This window comes from Heterocephalus glaber, unplaced genomic scaffold, assembly GCF_053883595.1.
Source record: "Heterocephalus glaber isolate CG9 unplaced genomic scaffold, H.glaber_assembly_v1.0 deba00001072, whole genome shotgun sequence".
Taxonomy (NCBI): Eukaryota; Metazoa; Chordata; class Mammalia; order Rodentia; family Bathyergidae; genus Heterocephalus; species Heterocephalus glaber.
In genome coordinates this window covers 871000-897575 of record NW_028258189.1, presented here as the reverse complement: position 1 = coordinate 897575, position 26576 = coordinate 871000, and the positions used below count along the sequence as shown (strand labels likewise).

General features: G+C 44.9%; 1 protein-coding gene across 4 annotated transcripts in view; it reads right to left on the bottom strand.

Annotated features, from left to right (window-relative positions):
• Positions 1-26576, bottom strand: part of Tbl1x (transducin beta like 1 X-linked) — a 210516-nt gene that overhangs the window by 47458 nt on the left and 136482 nt on the right. For 2 of the 4 annotated variants that reach the window (XM_004867357.4, XM_087209899.1), the window contains exons 3-4: positions 17667-17758; positions 6595-6702 (exon numbers count right to left, since the gene is read on the bottom strand). In XM_004867357.4, coding sequence (XP_004867414.2) covers positions 6595-6652 — 58 coding nt within the window. In that variant the 5' untranslated portion in view covers positions 6653-6702; positions 17667-17758. Of the gene's footprint in view, positions 1-6594; positions 6703-17666; positions 17759-26576 lie in introns of those variants that run through there. The other 2 variants (XM_013066478.3, XM_087209900.1) reach the window with 1 other exon arrangement.

Below are 26576 nucleotides of genomic sequence, written 5' to 3'. Positions count from 1 at the left end.
GAAGGGACACCTGTCAGCTGAGTCTGGTGTCTCATGGCCTTTGCACCTTGGACTTTTTCCTGCTGCTGACTGTAATCTGCACTCTTTTCCTGAGTCCTGTGTGTCCCAGCCCGGAAGCACTTAGTCTTGAGTGGACTTGGGGTCTCCCAACATTGCACTCCAGCTGACACTGAATGGGGTCACATTATAACACGAGACCTTACTGCTGTCCATGAATCCAAGGTGCTGGTAACGTGGGCCTTTACTCAGGCCTTATTTATTATTTGATGCAGTTAATCTTTTCCTTTATTCTTTATTTCTAAAGCACAGGCCCAGTGTCACCTCCAAGGGAGGCTTCCTTCACCTGCTGTGGAAGAGCCTTTTTTTAGACAGAAACACATTAACAATGTAAAAGAGCCACTGCAGTCAAAAAAATATTTTTAGAGACTCAGCTGAACAATAAGCCCTGAACTTTTGTTTAAGAGAGCTGAGCCATTTAAATGATTTCCCAAATCCATGGCAACGTGCCTTGCACATGAAGCAACCGCAGCCCAAGGACACACAGTGGAGCCCAGCTACTCTTGAGATCCCAGGGAAAAACATTCCGACTGAAAATCTGCTGACAATTATTTACTGCCTGCCAGAGAACGCCTTCGGCAGGTGCGCCCCTGGCTCAGGGAGAAGCCTGGGAGGGGTAATGAAGAACGGGCACTGCCTTCCGTGTATCTGAGCTCTGCAGCAAGCCCTGGCCCCGAGGAGTCCGGCAGCCCAAGGAGAAGATGGGATGAAGGGTGAGCAAACCAGTCCTGCTAGTACCCACCCACCACCAGCACCGGCTGGAGGAAAAACCCCCCAACCAGTGCTTTCTAGCTGGTGGTGACTTTATCACCAGGAGACACTCGGCATTTTTAGTTGTCACAGAGGAGGGGAGGGAGCATACCATTGGCACCAGTGGGCAGAGGCTGCTGAACTCCACTGCTCAGGATGAAGAAGGATCCAGCCCAGATACAACCAGCATCGAGGTGCAGAAACCCTGCTCTTAAGGATGTGCTGAAAACCTTAGCCGCTGCCCTGCGCTGAGGCCATTCCCCACACCTGCACAGATCTGCCTGTGTGGCTCAGGCGGAATACAAGTGTGTCCAGGGTCATAGCGGGCGCTGCAGAAATATTCCGATGTAGTGGAAAGGGGTTGGATGGGGAAGGAGCCGTGCACATTCTCCCCACTGCCAGGAAAGATGCAGTCTCTCAGTGGCTGTGGTGCCTGGTGCAAAGTCGAGTTACTGAGGAGGAGCCAGCCAGGTGGGCATGGCATATGTGGCCCACCAAGTCTGTCCTATTCCCAAGACTGTAAATGTCCAAGCTAGAATCCCTACGACCTCTGCTGTTTCTCCTGGGTGACTGCCCTATTCTCTGGCTTCCCAAAGCCCCAGAACATTTGCAGGGCCATCCACTTCTACGCCAGCATGGCTGCTACTTGGCTCCACTATGCAAACGCACATCCCCATCATGACCTTGACCATAATGTGGCCTGTCACCTGCAGCAATTAAAATGTCTCAGTGGCCTTTGGGTCACCGCCACCTTGTTCTTGCACACACACGAAGCTCTGTAGATTCTGGACGTCAAAATCACACTTTTCGCTTAGTGCTTTTTTTGTCTTTCCCTTTTTGGTGGTGCTGGGGACAGAATCAGGGCCTCACACATGCTTGGCAAGTGCCCCTTCTGCGACAGAGAGTTAGAGGCTGGGGCCAGTGGGTAACTAAAAGCGGCAGAAGCTCAGCACCTCTGCCTTCATCTTGTACGGCCTCCTTCACTACCTGGAGACTCTGGATGGCCCGGCCCGGCCCTGCACACAGCATGCTAATCACTTAGGCCGCGCCTGCGGTACAAGCTTTACTGGCTGTAGGTCTCCCCAGCTCCTCTCCTCCTCTTTCAAGACCGATGATACCACAAAAGAGGAACTAAAGTCGCTTGCAGGACTTGCAGCGACCACTGATTCCCAGCTTTCACAACGTGTCCCCAGTGATGCCTACAAGTCTCGGGTCACTGTCCTAAACCACAGTCACCTTGGAGTCTGGGAAAAGCAGAGTTGCAGACAGCCCATGACCCTCAAGCAGGAGCAACTGCCCAGGGATGGAACCAAACTGCTCCTGAGCAACTGCAGCATTCTAGCAGGACGCATTCTGGCAGCCACACACCCACACACCGTGGGATCCTGTTTCTAAGCCCCTTTGGCAAAAGCGAACTGCTAGGGGCAGGAAACAGGATGGTGGCGGCCACGGGCCAGCAGGGAAGAGGGCCTGACCTCCAAGGGGCACAGGACAGCTTCGGGAGTGGCAGAACTGCTCTGTCTTGGTTATGCTGGGGGCTGGTTACGTGACTACATATGGAAAAACAGACCTGTGCTCTAAACTAGGGGCGCACTTTACTGCATGCAAAGTGTGCCTTGACTTAAAAAAATGCAACAGATGAGAGTGGGAGAGGAGGAGGAGGAGGAGGAGTAGATCCATCTACCAAGGAAGGGTCATGTTCATGTCCCCTGAGGCTGTCAACTGCGACCAATAGGAATCATCCTCATCACACGGTTGCGCAACATCTGGTCCTAATTCCCAGACCTCCCCCCTCCTCAGGAGGAAAAATGGTGATGCTGCTCCAGCTCCCTACGACACCATCTTTCTGTCCCTCGATTACAGTAAATCTGACTTACGAATATTTGGGTTGTGAACTTTCACAGGTATACTGTGTAAGACTCACTTTGTGGGCTTACGAACGAATCCGATTTAAGAACAATTCTCCCTTGGGGCTGGGGATTTAGCTTAGTGGTTCTGGCACCAGCTTCGCAAGCACAAGGACCCGAGTTCGATCCCCGGTACCAAAAAAAAAAGAACAATTCTCCCGGCACAGAAATCCTTGGCAAGTCGAGGACTACTGGACAGAGCTAGCCCTGCATGGAGGATGTAGCATGGACACCCAGCATCTGTCACGAGAAACCTCCAAACCCATTCACTCAGCCATCTGTTCAGGCCACAGCCATCCTCTCTCAGTGCTACCGCCAAGGGGCAGCCAGCAGGATGGAGGGCCCTGTGCTTGCCAGCCCCGCAGGCTCTGCCCATCGGGGCCTGAGCAATTCCCAGGCTGGGAGCAGCTCCCCACACTCTGTCCTACTCTCTCTCCTCTTTCAACAGAGCCTTCTGGCTGTCAAGTGTTTTTCTCTCCAACCCCTTCTCGATGGCCTGGCCATCTTCCCAGCTAAATTCACTGAGGCTGGGGCTCTGGGCCACTGTTTTACCCATAGCACCTTTCACCTTGTATGAATTATTTGATGCTAAAAATGTGTATCTCAGAGAATGTGTTTTCTTTAGGATTTGGACTCAGGGATGAAGCCCCAGAAGAAATACTTACTATGCTTACAGCGACTCAGGTGCCAAATTCTTCTTCTTTTCACACAGGACAGAAACAGACTTTGGCTTCCTGTGCTAGATTCTGAAACACACTGGAGCAAACAGCTCGAGTTTCATGAAGGATACGGACTACCAGCTTGCAGAAGCCGCTGCAGGCGGACAGGCATTCACAAGGCCAGCCCGGCTTCTAGCCTCCAAGAGGTAAGTGCACTGAGGCGCTCTGCCACCGCGTGCCCACACCCGTCCAGTCGGAAAGTGATGCGTGATGGGCCCCAGAAGGCAGGCGCAAGCAGACCCTTCCAAAGACAGAAAGCCGCCACTCACGCAGGACCAAGAAACCAAGCTCTTCCAGGGCTCGAGCTGGCAATTCAAAGGCTACCCAGTGCTTAAATGAAGTCTGTTTCCTAACCAGGACCCTCTTTCAGACCACCAGGATAGTGTAGCTGTGAGATGTTGCAAATCAACCCCACATACGGAGTGTTTTCTCCAGACAAAGCTCTGGCTTCTGACAGCAATGAAAATCCACCCTGTGGTGGTGCACACCTATGATCCCAGCACTCCGGGAGGCTGAGGCAGGAGGACTGCAAGTGCCAGTGCCTAGTGATGCAGCCATCCTGATGGCATAGCCCATGTGTGTGTGGTGACACTGATGTAAACAAACCTACTGCCCTGCAGGTCTTTTAAAAATGGAGCACACACAGTTGTGTACACCACACAGCACGTGATGGTAATACTGTGGATCCTTGAGTTATGACCAGCCTGACACATGAACACCTTGGGTTGCAACTGGAATTTTAGTTTTAACTTATGGCCAAAGTTTTGAGTTATGACACAAATGCCAGCCACTTGTGCTCCAGATGATCTCAGATACAGACTGAACCCTTAAGGAGCTCTGGAAGGAACAGGACAGCATCCTCTCCTGTGTGGGGTTCACTGAGAAATCCTGGGCCAGGCTCTCTCTAAGGTCACTGAGATCTGCCTGGAAGAAGGTGTGGCCTAAAATTATACAGCAGGGAGACTTTGAAGGCAACTGGCTACCTTGAGTTACAACCAGCCCTTGGAAACGAATTGAGTTGGTAAGTCAAGGGTCCACTGTAAACGACCTTGTGACTGGATTATGTGTCCGGTCATCATTCTTTTAGACTGTACTCTTCCTACTTAGAGAAAAGAAGCAGCACACCTGGCTCAGCTGTTTCAAGACCCCACGTGGAGGGACCGACCTGAACCCCTAGATCTGGGGCAGTGGGTCTGTTATGTTTGCACAGTGATTCCTGCCGGCCACATGGCTCTCAGACTGTATCTCTGGTATTAAATGATGCATGACTATGTTACGGTTTGGTAGAAGCCAGAGAAGAATCTAAGGTGACCCAACTTGTGCTGCTGGGAGCAGAGAATAACCTAGCTGGTGTCCCAAGAATACAGGCAGTCCCAGGCTGGGAGGAGGATGGTATTTATTTATAATGTGCTCCATGCCCAACCTGTTTGGTCACTTTTGCCCACATTAACCACCTTTCTAGGGGAGCCCGAGGCCCAGGTTGGGTAAATAACTTGATCAAGGACTAGGGTTTGGGCCATCCTCTCTAGCTCCATTGCCTGCCTGTCTTACCTATCTAGGCTGAGTTTCAAAAAGCCCACCCAGGTCCCTGTGGACTGGTTGCTCCTTAACCCTAGCAAGATAGCACCTGAATTACAGTGGTTCAACCTGCAATCTTTCAACTTTGCAGTCTGAGCTCTGCCGCTGGGTCTTTTCCGGGCCAGGGCGATGTGCCATGATCATCTCTTGTGATGGATGCAGGAGCCCCATGATCATGTGGGTGAATACTCAAAGTCTACATTTCTGGGCTGTGATGCAGACCAGGACATGGGATAGGTGAGGTGCGCTTGGTTCATTTTCGACTTAGCATATTTTCAACTTTTGATGAGTTTATCAGGATGCAACCCTACTGCATACGGAAACGAAAACATTAGGTAGGCTAGGCTAAGCTGTGATCTTTGGTAGGTTGGGGGGTATTAAATGCAGTTTTGACTTAGGGTATTTTCAATTTAGGATGGTTTCATGGGAGGTAACTGTTTTGTAAGTAGAAGAACATGGTATCATTTGGATCTGAAACATCTCCCAAGGCCCACATGTGGAGGCTTGGTGGCCAGCTCACGATGCTACTGGGAGGTGGTGGATCCTTTAAGAGGGGATCCTTGTGGGAGGAAATTTTTGCCACTGAGAGTGTGTCACTGAGGGGAGATTGGGATCGCACCCCTTCCTGTTTCTCTCTCAGCTTCCTGACCACCGCGAGGTGAGGCTTCCTCTGCCACGCCCTACTGTCAGGATGTACAGCCTCACCCAGCTCAAAAGCAATGGGACTCAGTGCCCACAGACAGAAATCTCTGAAACTGTGAGGCCAACTCTCAGTTACTGGGTCACAGTAACAGAAAGCTAACGTGCAGACTTCTGTACAGGCCTCTGTCGATCGGGGCTAACAGGTTGGTGCAGGGGTAATTAATCAAGATAAGGTGATACAGGAGTGACAAGGCCCTAATCCAATAATGGCATTTTGTAAGTCTTAAATATCTTCAAGCTTTAAAAATGTTTTACTTTAGAAAACAGGTGACTTACTGGAAGAATCCCCCAGTCCGTGACAAAGCCCGGCCAGACCAAGCCTCCAGCGGTGTGGCACACTTGCGTGTCCCGTTCTTGCCACCCAAAGATGCCAGTTGACAAATGTAGGTCCACTTTGTAGCAGGGATCACGTATGGTTTGACCTCTGAATTGCCTGCTATAAAGTAGCTATTTTGGTCACAACCGAAGGCGTTGGAATGAACCAGAAACATTCCTAAGTTTTAGAAAATGGCCTAGAACCCATTTAGGGGTGGGGTAGTGAATCTGAAGCTTCTATACATCTCTAGTGCTGGGTCGAAGAGGTTCAATATGTAGCCCTCCCCATAAGTGCCCTCACCTTGGCCAAAGCCAAGAGACTGAATGGCTTCTGTCCTTGTCCACATCTATCACAAGTGCTCCTGACATTAAATTCCACCTGAGGTCATCTGAACAGAAACACCGAGGAAGGAAGATGGTACTTCCCCATCCGCTCCCAGGAAGGAGATGGCCCAGGATCTTACCTCTCCCTATAACATCCTCAGTGTATGCTTAGCTCTTCTTGTTCTATAGCCCACGGCACATGGAAGACGAATTTCCTCCCCACCGGAAGCCAAGCCTCTTACCTGATTCCTGGAGATACCGATACACCAGAAAGTTCACCTCGTCGCTGGTTATGCTCATCTTAGCCCCACCTCGCGATGATGAGGTCTTCACGAAGTAGGAGCCACCCGCTGTTAGGAAGAAATCACAGAAAGAGTACTGAAACTTTGCCTGCATTTTTCTGCATTCTTTTTGACATGACTGAAGAAAATAATGTCCGTGTTCTAATACACATGATAGCATTAATGTGATTCATGTTCAGTTTTGCTGTAGCTCAGTGGTGAAGTGTTTGGCCAGCATGCACATGGCCCTGGGTTTGATCCCAGGGCTGCAAAGAAAAAAAAGATTATTTTATTTTTTTAGTACCAGAGATCGAACCCAGAACCTTGCACTTGCTAGGCAGGTGCTGTGCTGCTGAGCTACATCCCTGGCCCCAAAAAGATAATTTTATTTATTTTTTTGGTACCAGGGATTAAACTCGGGTCCTTGCACTTGTGAGGCAGGTGGCAGAACCACTGAGCTAAATCCCCAGCCCCAAAAAGATAATTTTATGTCTATATTCATCTACCTAAAGCTATCTATATCTGTATCTGTCTCTAAATGAAATGTTTCTCCTAAAAAAAAGAATTGGCATAATTTATAAACCAGGGAGAGGTAAGGTAAAAATTGTATTAAGAAACCCAGTTCAAGAGCAACAGTGAAATCAAACCGCTGACTGTCTACTCAGCAAAACTCTACAACATACTTCGGAACTAGCACGAAAGGACCCCAGCAACATGCAGCTGCAAACATGCTCAGTGATGCTGAGCAGGCAGAGAAGGTGACTAAAGAGGCCAGTGGTGACATCAGTGCCCTTCGGAAGTGCCAGGGGTTCCTGGTGGGGGTCCTGGAGGGACTGCAGCATCTTTCACTCCTCAAACTTTGGTCGGTTCCATGATAAACTCGATGGTCGCTCTGTGCAGACCCAAAAAGGAAGATGGCCACAAACAAGGAGCTAAGTAGTTAGATATGACAACTTGCTGTCCTGTCTACAGAAGATTAGGGTGCCTGGTGGCCGGCCAGAGCAGGGGAAGCAAGAGAGTACCTGCAGCATCTGTGTTTCACCACAGAACCCCTGTGTTGGACTGGAGAGGGCTTCTGGGGCAGCTTCTGAGGCTGCCAAGATCATGTCTGGTTTTCCTCACAACCATGTGAGTTAAGACTCCTGAGCACCTTGGCCCACAGAGAACAAATGAGGGACAGATCTTCCATACGTGGTTACACCAGAATTCATCTGTCCATGTGCTAGAGAGCAGTGCTCCAGCAGGTCCACAGAGTGAACAGGTTGGGGAGCATGTCATCCATTTTGGGATCTTCTTGGGCAGCAAACTTTTACTGCTGAATGAACACTGTTCCAGGTAGGGCATGTTTTACCTTGTCTGGGAGGACTGGAAGGGAGTCCTGCACTGCATAGTCCCCTCTGCTTGCCTGTGGGCAGGACCTGGAACTCACTTCTACTGCAGAGACTATAGCTAAAGCAAGGTTGACCAGATGTCCTTCCCATGGTGAATGATGGTGAATTTTGACTGTCAGTCTGACTGGACTGAGAAACACCTAAGGGATTAGTGAAGCTGGGTGTGTCCTTGCCGATATTTCTCAAGACTGGCATGTGGGACTGCAAACTGAGAGGGGGACCAGCCTTGAATATGGATGGCACCATCCTCTCCACCATGCGGTGAGCAATTTTCCTCCCCATGATGTTCTGCCTCACCGCGGGCCCAGAAACAGAGCCACAGATTGAAACTGCTGAAATCGTGAGCCAAGATAAACCTTTTCTCCTGTAAGTGGTTTTTCTCAGATATTCTGTCAGAGTGACAAAGGTGACATAATCGTGTTGACTAAACGAGACTGCATCTTAGCAGATGGGAGGGACAGCTTCTCTAGCCAGCCCTGAAGATGTAAGCAGCCATCATGTGCCTTGCAGGGTACCTCACTCTTACAACCACAAGGAGCTGGCTTCTGCCAACAGCTGGAACTTGAGGAAATCCCCAAGCTCCAATAAGCACGCCTCTGACTGCAGGACCCAGGCTTCTGACCCATGGAAATGGTGAGATAATAATTATGTGTTGTTCCAACCTGCTAAGTTTGTGCTAATTTGTTACACAGCAGCCAAAAACTAACATGCTCCATGTTGGCTCATTCTGCAGTTCATTTTGCAGTCTTAACGGGATTTTAGTTTACAGTTACTAGAGCTTTGCCCCTCAAAAATGGTTCTCTTGGGCCAGGGATTTAGCTAGGTGGTTCTACCACCTGCCTTGCAAGCACAAGGTCTGGAGTTCAATCCCAGGTACCAAAAAAATAAGCTTCTCTTCTAGCAAGTGGTAGGGAAGACGTGGAGACAAAGGAACCTCCACACACTATTGGTAGGAATGTAATTGGTGTAGACATTACGGAAAACAGTATGGAAGGTCTTCAAAAAATGAAAAACAGAACCACCATGTGTCCCAGCACGCCCACCCTGGAAATGAAATCAGAACATATGTCAGAGCGATGCCTGCACCCTCCAGCTCACAGCAGCACAGTGGACAGGAGCCGAAACACGGACACAACCGGAGGGTCCATCAGCTGATGAATGGATCAAGACCACGGGAGACATATACACCATGGAATCCTGCTCAGCCACAGGAGCATGAAATCCTGTCAAGGTGACAACACAGGAGGTGGAACGGAGGTCATCATGTTGAGTGAAAAGCCAGGCACAGCAAGACAAACACTGAGGCCTCACTCATACGTGGAAACCTAAGGAACTGACCTCACAGAAGCTGAAAATGGAATGGAGGCTCCCAGGGGCTGGGGAGGGTGGGGGCAGAAGGAGCTGGGAGAGGTTGGTTGATGGGCACTGAGTCACAGTGCAGTAGGAAGGAGGAGGCAGCACTGGGTGCCACTGCGCAGCTGGGTGTCTACAGATAACAATCTTGTGCTGTACATTTCAAAACGCTAGAACACAAGACTTCACAAGTTTTCACCATAAAAAACGAGGTTAGGAAATATTTACGTTTAATCTGATGTAAACATTATGCCATGAATGTATTCATTGAACCATTACAGAGTACCTATAACTATGTAAAATTTTTATGTTCATATCAACTACAAAAATAAATGAAAGCCAAGTGCGGTGGTGCACATCTATAATCCCAGCAGCCTGGAAGGTGAGGCAGGAGGACTGCAAGTTTGAAGTCAGCCTGGCCAGCCGAGGGGGGCCCTGTCTCAAAAGAGAGAGAAGTAGCTCAGTGGTAGAGCACACTGGCGCTCAATTCTGAGTAATAGGAAAATAAATATTATACATAAATAAACTTAATTTCAAGTCCTAGCAAATGCTTATCTTCTTTGGTTTAGCTTGGCAACATTTCTGTGCTTGTGGCACATGCCATAAAGAAAATTACAGTCAAAATACAGATCTGCCCTACATCTAAGAGAATGCTTGGGGCCCTGAGCAGACCAAAAGTGGTGTGGCACAATCAGAACGCAGTCTCTTGGAAAATCTCTGCTCCTGGCTTCTCTCTGCATCCTTCGAAGCTGGAAACCTCTGGTTTGAGGACAAAACAGCAGGGGTTTAAAGGGTTATATAGGAGAGGCAAACAGATGCGCTTGAAAAATGGCATCTACAAAACCCAACACAGGCACACCACAGAGTGATTTCCCTTGTGCTCCAGGCATTTGTGAAGATGGAAAGCAAGGAATTTGGAAGTACATCTGCAGAAGGTATTAATCCTAGCACTTGGGAGGCTGAGGCAGGAGGGGTACACAGTGAGATCCTATCTTGAAACTAGACAAAATAAAACCAAGCAAAAGATAAAAAGTTTGCCCGCTGTGGTGGCACACAGCTGTAATATTAGCACTTAGGGAAGCTGGGGCAGAAGGATCGAGAGTTTGAGCCCCAGTCTGGGCAATTTAGCCATGTAGCAAGACCCTGTCTGAAAATAAAAAATGAAAAGGACAGGGGTGTAGCTCAGTACAAAGGTCCTGGGTTTGTTAATCCCCACTACCCACCCTCAGACCCACAAAACTCACGAGGACAACACATAGAAAGTAACTGTGTTCGCCTTTCTTGTGTTAGTTGGTCTCTGGGCTTCCTTTCAGCCCTAACATTCTGTTCTGGCTCGTGTCTAGATGTCCCCGAAAAGCTGCATGCCATCATAGGTGGGGCTTTTTCAGAGGTGGCTGGATCTAGAGTGTGTGAGGCTGGGATTAAGGCTGTGTGATTCATAAATCAGTCCACAGATTGGCTTCCCACCCAAAGCCCAGTAGCCTAGATTGAATATAAAAGGGGCAGAAAGAAGCTGCTAAGGTCTCTTGGACTTGTTGCTCGCTGTCTTTTTCTTTTTCTTTTCTTTTTTTTTTTTGGTACCGGGGATAGAACTTGGGACCTTGCACTTGCAGGGCAGGCGACGGCACCACTGAGCTAAATCCCCTGCCCACTTGCTGCCTTCTGTCTACCCTGCCTTGCTTGGTCTGTTTCTCCTCTGCGATGCTCCTCTGCCATGGCACCCTGCCTTGGAGCCAGTCAACTACGGACTGAAACCTCTGTGAACTGTGAGCCAAATAAGCCTTTTCTCCTTTAGCTTTGGGTGTTGGGTATTTTGCTTCAGCAATGGGAAAAGTAACTAAGACAGGATTTGGTACCAAGAGTGGGGTTATTGTTGTGACTGTACCCGACCATGTGGTTCAGGAGCCTCAGAGATGCTGGCTGAAAAAGTAGCTCTGGAATGCCTGAGGCTGTAGTTGATGGGAGAATCTGGTCAGAGCTCAGAAGGCCAGAATGCTGCTGCTGCTAGAAATGCTGGTGGTAAGGACCAGGCTCAGGAGGTTTCTGCTGGGAAGAAGGACTGCATTGGCTGCTGGACTCCAGAACACGTGTGCTATGCCTTGGCAGAAAGCCTGACTGCATTTTGCTCATGTCCAGAGACTTTGCCTGAGACTGAGATTAGGGGCAATGGACTAATTAATCTTGCAGAAGAAATTTCAAGACAGTCTAATACTGGAGAATATTGGAGGGCTGCTGTTAAGGAAACCACTGTGACTCTCATGATCCTGGCGAAGAGCGTTCACCCTCATGTATGAGGGCACTGGGCTGGCTCTGTCCTTGATGCCAGGGATGACAGTGGTGGGCAAGCATAAAGCACTAGTTATAGCGGGGTGAGAGTGAACCAGGGCAGAGGCTTGGCTTTGCTGGAGAGAAGGCAGGAAGGAGGGCAGCAGGGTGGGACCGAGAGAGCCCGCTATCTAACTGTGGCTCTGGCACTTTCTGGTCCGAGCCCAGGTTAAGTTAGGTGGCTCAGTTTCCTCACCAAGGAGAGGCTGTGGACCTCAGTCTACTCATTCTCCGAGCAGGGTACTCTACCCAGCAAGTAGCTGGCTGTGACAGCTGGCATTCTTGGTCAGCTAACCCTAAAAGCTCTCCTGAGCGACCTAAAAGGCCCTCTTATTTTTTTTTTTTTTCAGAAGGTCTTGATATGTAGTTCAGGCTCTCCTTGAGCTCATTATGTAGCACAGGTGGGCCCTAACTCGATGCTGTCCTCCTGCCTCAGCCTTAAGTGCTGGGATTACAGGTGTGTGCCACTACATACACCACGGTCTTCAGACTTCAACTTGGGCCCATCTCATGAGTGACTGGCGCTTGGGCAGGTTGTCACGGGGAGAAGCCCCGCCGGAGGCCTGTATGCAGGCCTCCCGTTTCAGAATGCACAGGGCAAGCCCCATTCTCGGTGAACACCTAACCAGTTTCCAGAGCAGCCTTCATTTCCAGCTGCCACTTCTGGAATAAAGGAGAGGCACCCATGAGCACCCGCAGCCTCCCTGCCAGGAGCCGGGGTGAAGAGGAGGTCTTCATTAGAGCTCCAGGGTTTATTTTTCTTGCTTGACTCAGTTTTGATTAGCAACAGCATCAATTAGGTTGATCGGCTGTTTTCAGGGTTGGGATTGTGCAGAAAGGGAAATAACCTCCTTCCACTTCCAGGCAGAGCCACAATGTCCTCTTTGTGCTGCTTATACTGAAAAACAAGAAAACAATGAGCACAGGATGATGACATTTCAGGACTTTCCCCGCCGAAGACAAGGAATGGAAGATAAACAGTAATTTGGGGTTTGAGCCATCAGACACTGAAAGCAGAGGATTTCTAGTGTTTCTTCTTTGTACAACTTCATTTCAAGATGGCAGAAGCTCCCATTCATTGCAGTTCTCTTCATAAAATCCAATCGCAAGGGACAAAAATGTTGTGTCTTATTTTATTTAGTGTGTGCTTAGCATTTAACAGCCGCCATTCTCTGGGAGGGAGAGGACTCTATCCCCAAACCACAAAACCTTAATTGCTCTTTAATTATCTTGAAGACAGACTCGAGAGAATCCAGAGCTCACGTGAGCAGCGTGAAGGGCAGAGTGCACACACGCGTGTCCAGCAAGCTGGCCGGCAGGGCCTGGAGTGGCTCTGACGTCCCCCAAGGGCAAAGGAGCTCTTTTATCAACTGCCCGAAAGGACCAGAGCTCCTAAAAGCATGCAGAGCAGCCCTTGGCTTCCGAAGGGACACGAGAAAGCACATACGGTTGCTGCCAGCAGCCTGCACACTCACACCGGAGGAAGCCACGGCCCAGAGTGCCCATCTGGATGGTGGGGGGTGTTCTGAGAGGCCCCAAAGCAGCTGGACATTTGGCTAAAATGACCTGATCCTCAGCAGGGCCCTTCTCTCTCTGTACTTCTTCATGGAAACCAGCTGAGCCGAGCCTGTGGGCTGTCTGCAGTGCTTTAACCTCCGAGGTTGCTTCTTCCATACCAGCTCTCTCTCTCTTTCTCTCTCAGCTGAGTTTATTCGCATTTCATAGTTGGTAACTAATTGAAAACAAAATTTCCAATGTACACATTACAACTGACACATTAATCCCAGTGCACCTTCTCTAAGGTCTGCAGGGGAACCAGTTCATTTGGGGGAGGAAACAGACTTTTTTTGTCACTCCGCAAGTCTTTGTCCTCCTACATAACTGTAATTAAGCCAGCACGCAGTGTATTGTCCAGAGACAGCAGGATTAAATAAACTATAGAAAGTACACATTGGGAATACCGTGCTGCCACGCAAATGATTCTAGAAAGCAGTAACATCACAGATATAGTATGCTTGCCAGGTATGAGGCCCAAGTGCCTTCTACAGTTTATTTTATTTATCTGTCACAAATGTAAAACAAATACGACTGTTACTCCTATTATTACCATCTTATAAATTAGGAAAATGAAGAGCTAGGAGATGATGACCAAATTAAATCCCAGTGAAACAAGGATTTTAAGTGACACTGTCTGACATTAAACACTGTGTTCTTCAGGTGTCTGAGTCTAATTTTGCAAAGCTGTAGAGCAGAAAGATGATGGCATCCTGGATTGGGAGTTGTGGAGGCATGCAACAAAGCCAAAGAGAAGGCCAGCATGCATTTATAGCTTGATCCCAAATACATACAAAGGAAAAGATTAGGAAGAAGTACACAAAAATATCAACTGTGGTTTTATGTTGGTTGCTTTTTCATATACTTATCTTCATTTATCAGTGAGCATGTGTGTAGATATATGTACACACACATATAAATATATATATATATATATTCCCATAGTAAGAAATACTTTCCAAAAAAGTAAAGCTTTTTACTAATTTTGCAGGTATATTTACTAGAAGTCAAATGGTCCAAAATCATGAATACAATGAAAGAAATATTTTTTTCCTTATGAGATTTCAAATGTTCAACAGTGTACCGCCATTTAAATAAATGGATAAAACAGAAGAATCAAGAGCCACAACGCCCATTAAAAGAATATTTTTTTAAAAGACTATTCAAGATGGGGGAAAATGGAAAAATTACGCTTCCAGAAGGGTTGTGCATGATGCTGAATCTTGCTTTGTGCACACGCACATACCTTCCAAACTGCACTTATGCTTATCTCTAGGGATGGAACTAGGTTCACCTTCCTTCCATATGTATGAGCTTTTGTATTTTCTGTGTTTTCTACTACGAACATGAGCTGTTTTCATATTTATAAAAATATAGTTAAAACCTGGCAACGTCTTCAGAAATAACCTCAGTAGGAAATGAATCTACAGGTTCGGAATGGCAGAGGAGAGGGGTCTTGGGTCGGGAAAAGAATCCTGCCTTGCAAAGGAACACAGCACTTCATGGTTTCCAGCCAAATTCCATCAGTGTGCGAGTCAACGGCAGATGCTTGGGGCAGAGAAGGCACAGGGGACGCCCAGAAGGGACCGCTCTGAAACTGCTCGACCTCGTAACAGCAAATCACTGCTAAGACAGTCCACACCACGCGAGCCAGATGCTACGTGAGACGAAGAACAGAATTTCCCTTTCGCAGCTTTCTCCTTTCTAGACAGTTAAATGAAAGCTCATGTCTCCAAGATTTCAGGTTCAGACTCCTGAGTGGTGTCTGCTTGAGCTACTGCTCCAACATGAGCATGGTCTGTCCTGTTTTTCTTTTTTTTGGTACCGGGAGTTGAACTCAGGACCTTGTGCTTTCGAGGCAGGTGGCAGCACCAATGAGCTAAATCCCCGGCCCTGTCCTGTTTTTCTAATGACTTTTGTCCTTAAGCGAACACTTCTGATGCCCATTAGATCAATATGACAGATTTTCTAGGGAGAAATTAATTTGCAGACAGAGCGGCTGAATGCAGTTTCTATACAATGTGCACTAGAACCACAAACCAATTTCGGGAATATACACTGGCTTGTTATGAAACCCCTAGGACAGATTTTTCACCTCAATATTCAGGGTTTAGTTTAAGACACACACACCCACACACACCCCTTTTCTGCACTCAGTGGAATCCTAAGTAGGGTCAATACTCAGACCCACAGCTTTTTCTGTGGACATAAGGGTTCCCCCAAGGCAGCCCGAAGCCCATATAAATCTTGGTGTTATATCAGAGTTGAGTACTTCCATCTACATGAATCACAAAGAAAACTGGAAAGACTAATCAATAAATAAAAACTAGAGTCAAACCATCCTCATGGTTATACCGGCCAACACAGGTACTGAGTTTTGTAATTAAATGCTCAGCGGCTTAAAATTCCACAGCCCCTAGCCTGGTGTGGGGGGCCTTGCCCCTCCGCTAGAACTCTTGAGTGCCTTTTACGGACATATCCGGGCCTGCTGCAAATCTACCCGGCAACAAGGAAGTAGCCCCAGTACCCTCCTCTTGCTCCTCCCCTCTAGCCCTACGGTATATATGTTGTAGCAGCTTCCGCAATAAACGAGACTTGATCAGAAACCTGTCTTGTCTCCATCTCTCGTGTCCCCTGTCCTTTGTCATTCTCACCCCCCCCCTAGGGTCTCCGTTGACTTACCCGTGGGCTGGGACAGCTTGGGAGTATTTAGAGTGTGAGACAGAAGACCCACAGGAGTGGCAGCGGGCATAGTGCCTAGGCCTCAGCTTCACAGTAGTGGCAGGGCCGCTCCCTGCAGTAAGGGGCTGACCTGTGCATGCAGGGGGTCATCCGGCTCTCCCACTGGTTGCTTTGGGACAACAGAGCTACCACCAGACATGAAGAAACTGAAAGTTAAATAGTGACTAAATCTATATTTGGTAATGTGAAATAGGAAGAAAAGGGGCAAAGGGGAAGGAAGTGGGAGGGGTAGGGGAAAGGATAGAAGGGAATAGAAGGGAATGGGATTAATATGAGAAAATGGAAAAATAGGAACAAAATCTTTGTAAATAGGGAGGAATGGAGGGGTTGAAGGGAGGGCTGGGAAAGGCTGAAAAATAAGAACCAAGAGAGACTATGGAAAGGTGCAACTTTCTAATGATGAATGTCATTATACTGTATACCTAAAATGTACCAATGATTAGAATGAGTAATCGATAATGTAAAATAGGAAGAAAAGGTCCAAAGGGGTAGGGGTAGTGGGAGGGGCAGGGGAAAGGAAAGAAGGGAAAGGAAAAATGATGAGAAGTGGAAAAAATGGAAATAAAGTCTTTGTAAATAGGGAAGGGTGGAGGGCATGAAGGGAGGGCTAGGAATGGGGAAAAAATAAGAACCAAGATGCATTATGTAAAGGTACAATTCCCAATGAGAAATGTAATTGTGTTGTATACCTACAATGTACCAATAAAAGAATTAAAAAAAAAAAAGTTAGGGCTCTTACTTTAGTTCTGGTCAGTTCTTTTAAACCAGTAAAACAAAGATCTCCAAATGTTCAACCTTTATGTTTTAAAATAACAAAAATTATGTCTACGTGGGCATTTTTTGAGAGGGTGGTTACTAAAGAAAAAAAATCACTAAAGAATAAAACAAAAATGACAAAAATAGGAAAAGAAAATAAAACCCTAAATTCTCATCTATCAAAAGATAGCAAGATAAGCCCCCACCTTCCCTCCCTTCTCTCTCAGGGCTCACAAATGCTAAGCACACTCTCTACTATGAGCCACACCTCCAGCCCCAGTAACCACTTTTCCAGAACTTCTGGGGCTATTTCCAGTTTTACTTGGATGTGGACTTCAACTCTTGACACCTATGGACACACAGTTATTTGCTTTGTATCCTGGACACGCTCGTATCTCAGTAGATTTATCCATTGTAACCCCAATGATCCCCTAATAAGTTTCAAGGTTAACCAGCAAATCAATCTGCACATGGACACAAATCCTATTAAGAAACTAATCAAGCAGAGAATTAAGATACAGGAGCCAAATAAAATCTATACTCATGTGTCCAATTATGATTAGTACTTCAGCTTAACTACAATTCATAATGTTGACAGGACAGAGTGATTTCCAAAGGTGTCACGGTAAGACTGAAAAGTTTATTAAGCCCATCTAGGATCCACAGTTCTTAAAAGGTATAAACGGCACACACTTCATTCGGAATTGACCTCACAGCCCATCTCATAATGACTTAGAGACGTTCTGATAGTCTACCTGCTACCTTCCACTTCAGCCAAGACAAGGACCTGCAACTGCTTTTGGAGAAAAGAAAATCGTTGTAAAACAGCTGTTTGTTTTGGCAAAATCCAGTTCTACTGTCACATGCATTTCAGGCAGGAGGACTCGGACCCGATGACATGGGGCTGCTTACCGTTACGGTGACTTCATGTGCAGACCTGTGAACCAGTGAGCCACCCTGCATCTGTCACAGATCCCACAAGGCGCCTGCCCGCAGGGACCAGCCTGGAGCGAGATGGGAAAAGAAGACTTAGGAATGTAAACGTTACGTGCTACCCACATGGACTACTACATTTTAAAAATGAAAAAAAAAAAACCTTTGGGGGGTACGTTCACCTCTACCACATCTCCCAGTCCTTCAGATTTCTGTTTTATTTCAACTCAAATTAACACATTTTATTGCTCCATTGTTTCTATCTTTGCCCTTACACACAGCTGCTGGGGTTGTATATGCAAGGTGGAGAAAAAAGGGAGAGAAATTAAAATAGCCAATCAGGCATTACTATGTGTGTAGGAATTTTGAAAGGAAAGTTTCAAGCTAGATAAAATTACTGCCAGCTCTGATACTGCAAGGACTCTTATTTCAAAACAAAACATAATTGGAAAGAGCCCCAAACTGGAAACAATTTACATGTCCATCAACAGATTAAAAACATAAACCAAGTTTGGCATATTAATACAATGGAATATTATTTGGCTACCAAAAGGAATAAAGTCTTGCTATGAGATGAACAAACCTTAAAAACATCATGCTAAATAAAACAGTCTAGTCATAAAAAAAACCCCTGCACACTGTATGATTCCACTTATATGAAATGTCCAGGGTAGGCAAATCTATTGAGACAGAAAGATTAGTGGTTATCAGAGCCCAGGAGCAAGGCTATGATTTAATGATAAAGTGGTGTTCATCTGAAACATCTTTGGCAACAGTGCTGTATGCAGGCGACAAACTCTGCACAACTTGTGTATAGACAACACGCTGTAGTCAAACTGGGTATCAGTGGAGCTGATGTTTTTGAGTGACCCTGTTAGACATGTTGCCCAGCGTGAGCACACCAAAGCAACCTTAGAATCTTTTCTACCTAAAAGGAGGCATAGCCAAGGGGCTAGCGCTTCCCAACTCCCCACTCGTCCCCACACACTGCCCTGCTACAAGGGTTCCATCTGCGTTTGTGTGTGTGTGTGGTACCGGAGATTGAACTCTGGTCCTTACGCTTGTGCAGCAGGCGGCAAAACCACTGAGCTAAATCCCCGGCCCCATCTGCGTTCAGTTTTGAAGAAGCCAGCTTCCTGTTTCATAAAAAGATCATCCTTCACATCAAATTGTGCTTTTACTTTTCAGTCAGTCTAAACACAAACCAGCCAACCAGCATTTACCTCACGAGATTTACTTTCTTCTTTATAAAATGGTTTTGGTTTTGAATGAATCCAGCATCCTACAGAGTCTGAATTACCAAAAATCATCTAAAAACTCAAGAACCATGGAAAGTAAATGCCCGTCATTTTCTTTAAGTGCTTATTCAACAGTCTTAAGTGATAATAAAGGGTTCCAGGTTTAACATAATTCAAGTCCATGAGCAAAGCTATGAGTGAAGGTGCTTCTTATTAGTGAATGCATATGGAACCTCATAAAGTGTTTTCAGGGAATTTGAGGAAATTATTTGCAGTCATGTTTCTAGTTAAGGTATTTAAAAGAAGGAAATTAAAGGGATTCTACAGGTAAGTTTACAGATCCCTAAGTTTCATAACAGTACATCAAAAAAAGAAAAAGAAACCTCAGGGGTATATGAGATAAAAAGTAATAAGCCAGGTCAAGAAAAATAATAAGATTTATTTAAAATTCATCTAAAATTCCTTGAATAGAAATTAAGACACCGAATGAAGCAAGCACAAAGGGATATTGATTTTCCTTATAAAATGAAAAAAATTTAAGTATGAAAAATATGTCTGCAGTGAAGATGAGACAGGACAATATGCCTTAGAGTAAGCTGAAGCAGAAAGCAAATCACTGTTTTTGGGATTCAGTTGTAAATTACCAGGGGGGAAAAATAAGCCTTATGATGAAACTGTTAAATGCCACAAAGTATCAAAATATGAGCAGATGTCACCACAATAAGCTCCAAATTGCTTGTAAATTAAAACACTAAAATCCATAATAATTCAATAAGTAATTAATATACAAACAGCTCTTATTACAAGTTGTTCAGATAAAGGCTTTAAAATCAAATTTCTATTTTCTTTGGTCCAAAACAGATGGTAACTCACAAATTAGTCTTGAAATTGAAGATTATCTTTTATATATGTTATGAAACTTTGTAAGTGTGATTAATTTATCATCTGTGTGATCAACACAAAAAAATGGGAATTATGACTATGGTTAATAACATTCTTCTGGTTATAGAACATGTCAGAACTAATTAGTTCATGGCTAGAAACAATGAATTAAAATGAAAAATCAAAGTCCTAATATCTGATCATGACTGAGTTCCCCATTGTCAATAACCACAGTAGAACCACCATCAATAAATGGTGCCAGCTGGAAAGTGGAGATCAATGCAGAATATCTGTGTGAGATAGAAATTATTGTAACAATGCAATGGATTCTTTACTCTTACGAGTTATTGCCAAGACTTGGTAAATATAAAAAGAATTCCAATTTTCCACTTGTTCTCAGCTCTTGGCATGACACGGCATGGCACAGTGAACAAGTATCCTGATAGCCCTTCTGTTCAGGTGGTGTCAGGTCCTTGCAGGTGCTTTCTAACCTGATAGAAGAGGTTTTCCAGGTAGTGTACAAGCACAACTTGTCATTCTACCATTAAAATACTGGTCATGAGTTGCTCCCCTTCCCACACCATGACCTTAGGGATTTGTTACCATCCCTTTTTAGAATACTCCATTTGGGACTGTTACACAAGGAACAAATGCTTTTTCTGTTGCCCACCACTGTATTATTATTTTTTTTGTGTGCCGGGGATCGAACTCAGGAACTTTTGCTCGTGAGGCCAGTGGTGGCACTACTGAGCTAAATCACTGGCCCCCCCACTGTATTTTTGATGTTTAGCTATTGCCTGAGTAGGAATACAGAATCCCCGGGGATGACCGCTTTTCCTCAGCTCTCTTTTCTCCCTCATTGTATTCTGGGTTTGTTCCTGCTATATCATTCAGAACATGTATTACACCTTTCCTGCCCTCATAGGAGGAAGGACAAGCTGATTTCCATAGTACATAATAAATGAACGAATGACATACCACATGCCTGGCCAACTAAAACATCATAGTAGCTATGTATGTACTATAACATAAACTTTAGAATCTACAACATTTATTTCTTCATGTCTGCCTTAATTTTATTACAAAATATCAGAAGGAAATGTAGCATTTTCATAGGGACATCACAATTCTGAACAATTTCCCTGGGGTTGCTTTGTTTTGTTTTTGCAGTGGTGGATACTAAACCCCGGGGCCTCACGCATCCTAGGCAAGTGCTCTACCACTGAGCTACAGGCCTAACTCAGGAGTTATTTTTACTAGCATTTATCTTTTTTCAGTACTGGGCATCGAACCCAGGGCCTTCACACTGTTCTACATCCTCAGCCTGTTTTCTTTGGAGTTAGGGTTTCACTAGGTTGCTAAAATGCCCAAGCTAGGCTTGGACTTGTAATCCCCCTGCCTCAGTTTCCTAGTCTACTAGGATTACAGCTGTGTGTCACCATACCTGTATCTTTCATTAGCATCTTTGAAGATTTTTTTTTTGGGAAAAAAGAAATACCAAGAGAAAGTTTTAAAGAAATGGATCCAGGAAGGCTTGCTACTTTCTCCCTATTTTTCTCATTCTTTGTTTCCAAGTACAAGCACCAGTTAGCACTGGGTTTATAAGCAGCATTCCTACTACTTGAACTAACATCTCACCTACCCAGACACCTTTAAGCATATGTGAGCCAGTATTCACCAACAATTAACTTTCTGCCCTTTAAATCTTCATGCAATAATTGTTTTGGTTATATATGCACTTATTTAAATATATTGCCATGTATTTAATTTGAGCAGTTAGGAAGTCTAGCCAAATGGCGCCCACAGCTCACCTAAATTTCATCCTAAATGCAAACAGGGAGGTTTGTTTATTCCCATTGGACTCCCAATCCTTTACATCACTTTCCAATAGTGCTTTGGGGCATCTCTGCAGATTTGTAAAACAACTGAAGGGATTTTAAAGTAAATATAAGCGCTGGGGATTTAGCTCAGTGGTTTCACCACCTGCTGCGCAAGCACAAGGACCCTAGTTCGATCCCCGGTACCAAAAAAAAAAAAAAACCAAACAAAACCAAAAATTGGTAAAGTAAATATAAGAAATGATGATCAAAAGCAATGAGCAATTCTTTTTTAATGCTATGTTTTCAAATCTTAAAAAAAGCATTTTCCTGCTAGGCAGTTGGGTTTTTTGGAAATTATATTCTTCACCTATGAGGAAAATGTTAGCAATTTAAAGCCTCCTCTTTAAAAATGATGTCAAATTCCAAAATATTTTCATCATTCCAAAAGGAAATCCTAAAAAAACAAAACAAAACACATCACACATGTGATTCAATCCAACTAGACTTCTCCCTGCAACCTTCATGGTTGTTTCTTCTTGGTGTTCAGTTGGGGTAGAACATCAGTGAATATAAAGTTAATTCAGTGGCACTTCATACACTCAAATGTGAAGTAACTACCACCTATATCAAGTTCCAACACATTCGAGTCACTCCACAGGAAACCCTCACCCTATTAGCAATTGATCCCCCCACCCCACCCCGCAGCTATGGCAATTGACTGTCAGATTTGTGTCTCTGTAGACTTGCCTGGCCAGGACAGCTCATGCAAACATGAATTATACAATAGGAAGAGAGGCCTCTTGTGTCTCGCTTCTTTCTGTTTTCAAGGTTCCTCTGGCAGCACAGACCAGCACTTCATTCTTTTTATAGCCGAATGCCACTGTACCAACAGATCCACTCTGCCACTGTGCAGGCGGTGGGCACTGGCGATTATGCATGGTGCCGTTAGGGACATCCTCTACCACAAGTATGTTTGAGTGTCTATTTTCCATTCCTTGCGGTGCTACTGAGTACCCCAAGGGAATATAATCTTATCAGTGTCCGGCTTGAGATAAACCTACTCCTCCCCAGGAATGAAAGATGCAGATGGCAGAGGTAAAGAGAAGCTGAGCTGGCAGAAGCCGGGACCTAGGGCACAGGAGAGGTGTGGCCCCAGCTGGCAAGACATCCGACAAAGGGGTGACTGTGCGAGAAGGAGCTAGGAGCCTGGCAGGGTACCGGCCACCGCTGGCTGGCAAATGACCGTGTGCCAGAGCCCGGCTTGGCAAGCACCTTCTATCGGACATGCTCATTTCATGTTCAATTCTGACTCTGCCAGCACAGACAAAGCCCTCCTGTATGTTGCCCAAGGCCTCATAGAGCACCTGCCGCAAGATGAAGAATAAAGGCCATTTTTTCTACTGGCAGCAAACAAAATTCCTTTCCCACTCAGAAGCATATGATACCGACTACAAATGTCATCTCAGTTAAAAGCACAGGATTATCATGTGTCCACACTTTAACAAGTGGTTATCAACCAGGGGTGACCACGCCCTGCCCACCGAGGGATACCAAGAAACGTCTGGAGATATTTTGGGGCATCACTAGTAGAGATGGAGGTGCTGATGACATGTGGTGTGTTAAAGTTAGGCCAGGGATGCTGCTAAACTTCTCACAACGCGCAGGATGGCCTACCCACAACAGAGACTGACACAGTCCTGCCAGTTGGAACTACCAGGGGTGCCTGCATGGCTGTCCCTTCGGGTGGCTGGTACCACTGGTGCTACAAACAGAGCTCATCACGTTTATCTGTCTCTTTACCAGTACAATTAATAAAAAGTCTATAAATGGGCCGATTCCAGTCAGCTGCTTGACCCTGAATATCACTGCACAAATATAAATATTACTACTACTCATACCAATTAAAAATTATTACAATAATGAACACATTTATTTCATTAAATTAAAAGAAATGTATTCATATCTGTGAATAGTTTATCAATAATTAATTCTCTTGGGCCGGGGAATTAGCTCAGTGGTTCCGACGCCTGCCTCACAAGCACAAGGAGCCGAGTTTGATCCCCGGTACCAAAAAAAAAACAACAGAATTCTCTAAATTTTAACATAGTACCCCATTGCTGGTGTATACAGAATATGCATTTACAACTGCTGTACCACAAATTAGCTGTATCACAATTTTTTATACCATTTTGAACTTTTTTTTTGGTACCAGGAATCAAACTCAGGACCTTGCACTTTCGAGGCAGGCGGCTACTGAGCTAAATCCCCGGCCACATTTCAAACTTTAAGGAACAGTAATGTAATGATATCTGCTCTGCTAAATCAATGTCTTTCTTTGCATTGTTGCAATCAAAGACTCCCCGAGAAGCGGTACAACCTGCCAGGTGGGACAGTAGTGCATGTACCACTGGTGGTTCAAGCTGGCATGAATGACTGAATTCAAATCAGAGCTGCCGGGCAGCAGGACAAACGTATGAATGACGGCCCCATTCTTAACATGTTAATCCAGCTCGAAATGCCAAGTGCCACCACTGAGATGCAAGTGTAATAAAATAACAGACTCACCACGTTCATCTCTTCATGGCTTCTGCCTGATTCTGGGGGGTGGGTGAAACATTAGAAGGTGAAGGAGGATGTTCGGGTAAGTCTTAGATTCAGAAAGGACAGTCAAGGGGCTATTTTGATGGACTGTCATAATGCTCCTTTCCTGGCAGTCCAAATTTATAAAAGAAATAGTGCAGATGGATCTCAAAAGGAGAAACACCATTCTTATTGAAAGTAAATTAAGAGTTTGACAATACAACCGGCAGTTCTATCTCTTGATACAAGAGAGATCCCGAGCCGTTTACACCCAGCCAAGCCATACACCAGCATCCTGACCCTAAGAATCCAACATATCATCCCAGCCAGGTGGGTCAGAAGCCTTCTCAGCAAGTGCTGCCTAAAACAGAGTAATGATTTGCAAGTTTGCTGCCAGAAAAACCTACCACCAAATGAACTTAGAAGCCAATCAACTGGAGGTTTTAAACAAGTAGGGGGAGTGTTTGCCAAAGTATGTTCTTTAAGACGTTGGTCTGTGTTGTTTGGAATATGCTTAATCTGCAGTCATGTGAAAAATGGGTCTCCGATCCAAAACACTGGATTAAATCAAAACATAAAAGTAATAGCACATATGTTGCACCTGTTGTATGCTTAAGGTAGTTTTAATTTGCATTTCTCTTATGGTCAGTGAGGTTGAACTTTCTTTTCATGTATTCATTGGCCATCTTTACTACTTCTAAGAAATGTCTTCATTTCTGTTGTCCATTTTTTTGATTGGATCTTTTATTTTGGTGGGAGGTCTAATCTTGAGTTCTTTGTTTATTCTAGATTTTAGTTCTCTGAGGAGTAACTGGCAAAATTATTTTCCCGTTCTGTAGGCTGTCTCTTCACTCTGTTGGTTGTTTCCTTTGCTGTGCAGAAGCCTTTTAATTTGATGTGGATCCCATTTTGTTGATTCTTAGTATTATTTCTTGTGCAACCAGGGTTCTGTTCAGAAAGACTTTGCTTATGCCTCTTTCTTTGAGAGTTTTATCTATTTTACCTTCCAGCAGATTGTTTCTGTTTTAACATTTAGATCTTTGATCCATTTTGACTTTAGTGTAGTACATGGTGAGATATATCGGTCTAGAGTTGATCTTTTGCATGTGGATATCCAATTTTCCCAGCACCATTTATTAAGAAGGCTATCTTTCCTCCAGTGTATGTTTTTGGCCCCTTTGCCAAAGATCAAGCAGTTGAATGTGTCCAGGGTTGTATCTGCTTCCCCTATTCTGTCCCATCGATCCACATTTCTGTTTCTGTGCCAGTATCATGCTGTTATGTAATATAACTTCAACGCTGGGATTGTGGGTGCTTCCTGTTTTGCTACTATTACCCAGAATTGTGTTTGCTACTCTGGATTTCTTGTTCCATATGAACTTTTGGATTGTTTCCTCTACCTCTGTGAGTAACACTCTTGGTATTTTGTTTGGGATTGCATTAAATGTATATATCAGTTTTGGAAGTATGGCCATTTTGACTATATTAGTTTTGTTGATCCAGGAACTTGGCATATCTTTCCATTTTCTGATGTCTTCTTTGATCTCCCTTTTTTAGAGTGATGTAATTTCCACTGCAGAGGCCTTTCACTTCCTTGGTTAATTCCTAAGTATTTAATTTTTCTTGATGCTATTGTGAATGGTTCTGTTTTCCTGATTTCTTTCTCAGTGAGTTCTTAGTGTATGGGAATGCTATTGATTTTTGTGCATTTATTTTGTATTTTGCTCTATTGCTGAATTTCTTTATTAATTTTAGGAGTCTCTGGGTGGGATTTTTCTTTTTAGTCATGTCATATGCAAATAACAATATTTTGACTTTGTCCTTTCCTATATGTATCCCTTTTATTTCTTTCTCTTGCCTGATTGCTCTGGCTAATGTTTGGAGGACTATGTCGAACAGGAATGGTGATAGTGAACATTCTTGTCTTGTCTCTGATTTTAGAGGAAAACCTTTTAGGTTTTCCCCATTTAACATGATGTTGGCAGTAGGTTGGTCATAAATGGCTTTTATCAGATTGAGATAAGGTCCTTCTCTTCCTATTTTCTTCAGGGTTTTTTTAAATTACGAATGGATGAATGGATTTTGTCAAAGACCTTTCCTGTGTCTATTGAGATGATCATGTGATTTTTTTGTCCTTGCTTCTGTTTAATGTCATGAATTACATTTATTGATTTATGTATGTTGAACCATTCTTGCATTGTGTGGATGAAGCCTACTTGGTAATGGTGTATGATCTTTTTGATGATTTGTTGCATTCTGTTTGCCAGTATCATGTTGAGGATTTTCACGTGTATGTTCAGTAGAGAGACTGGCCTACAGTTCTCTTTTTTGTTTGGATCCTCGTCTGCTTTTGGGATGAGGGTAATGTT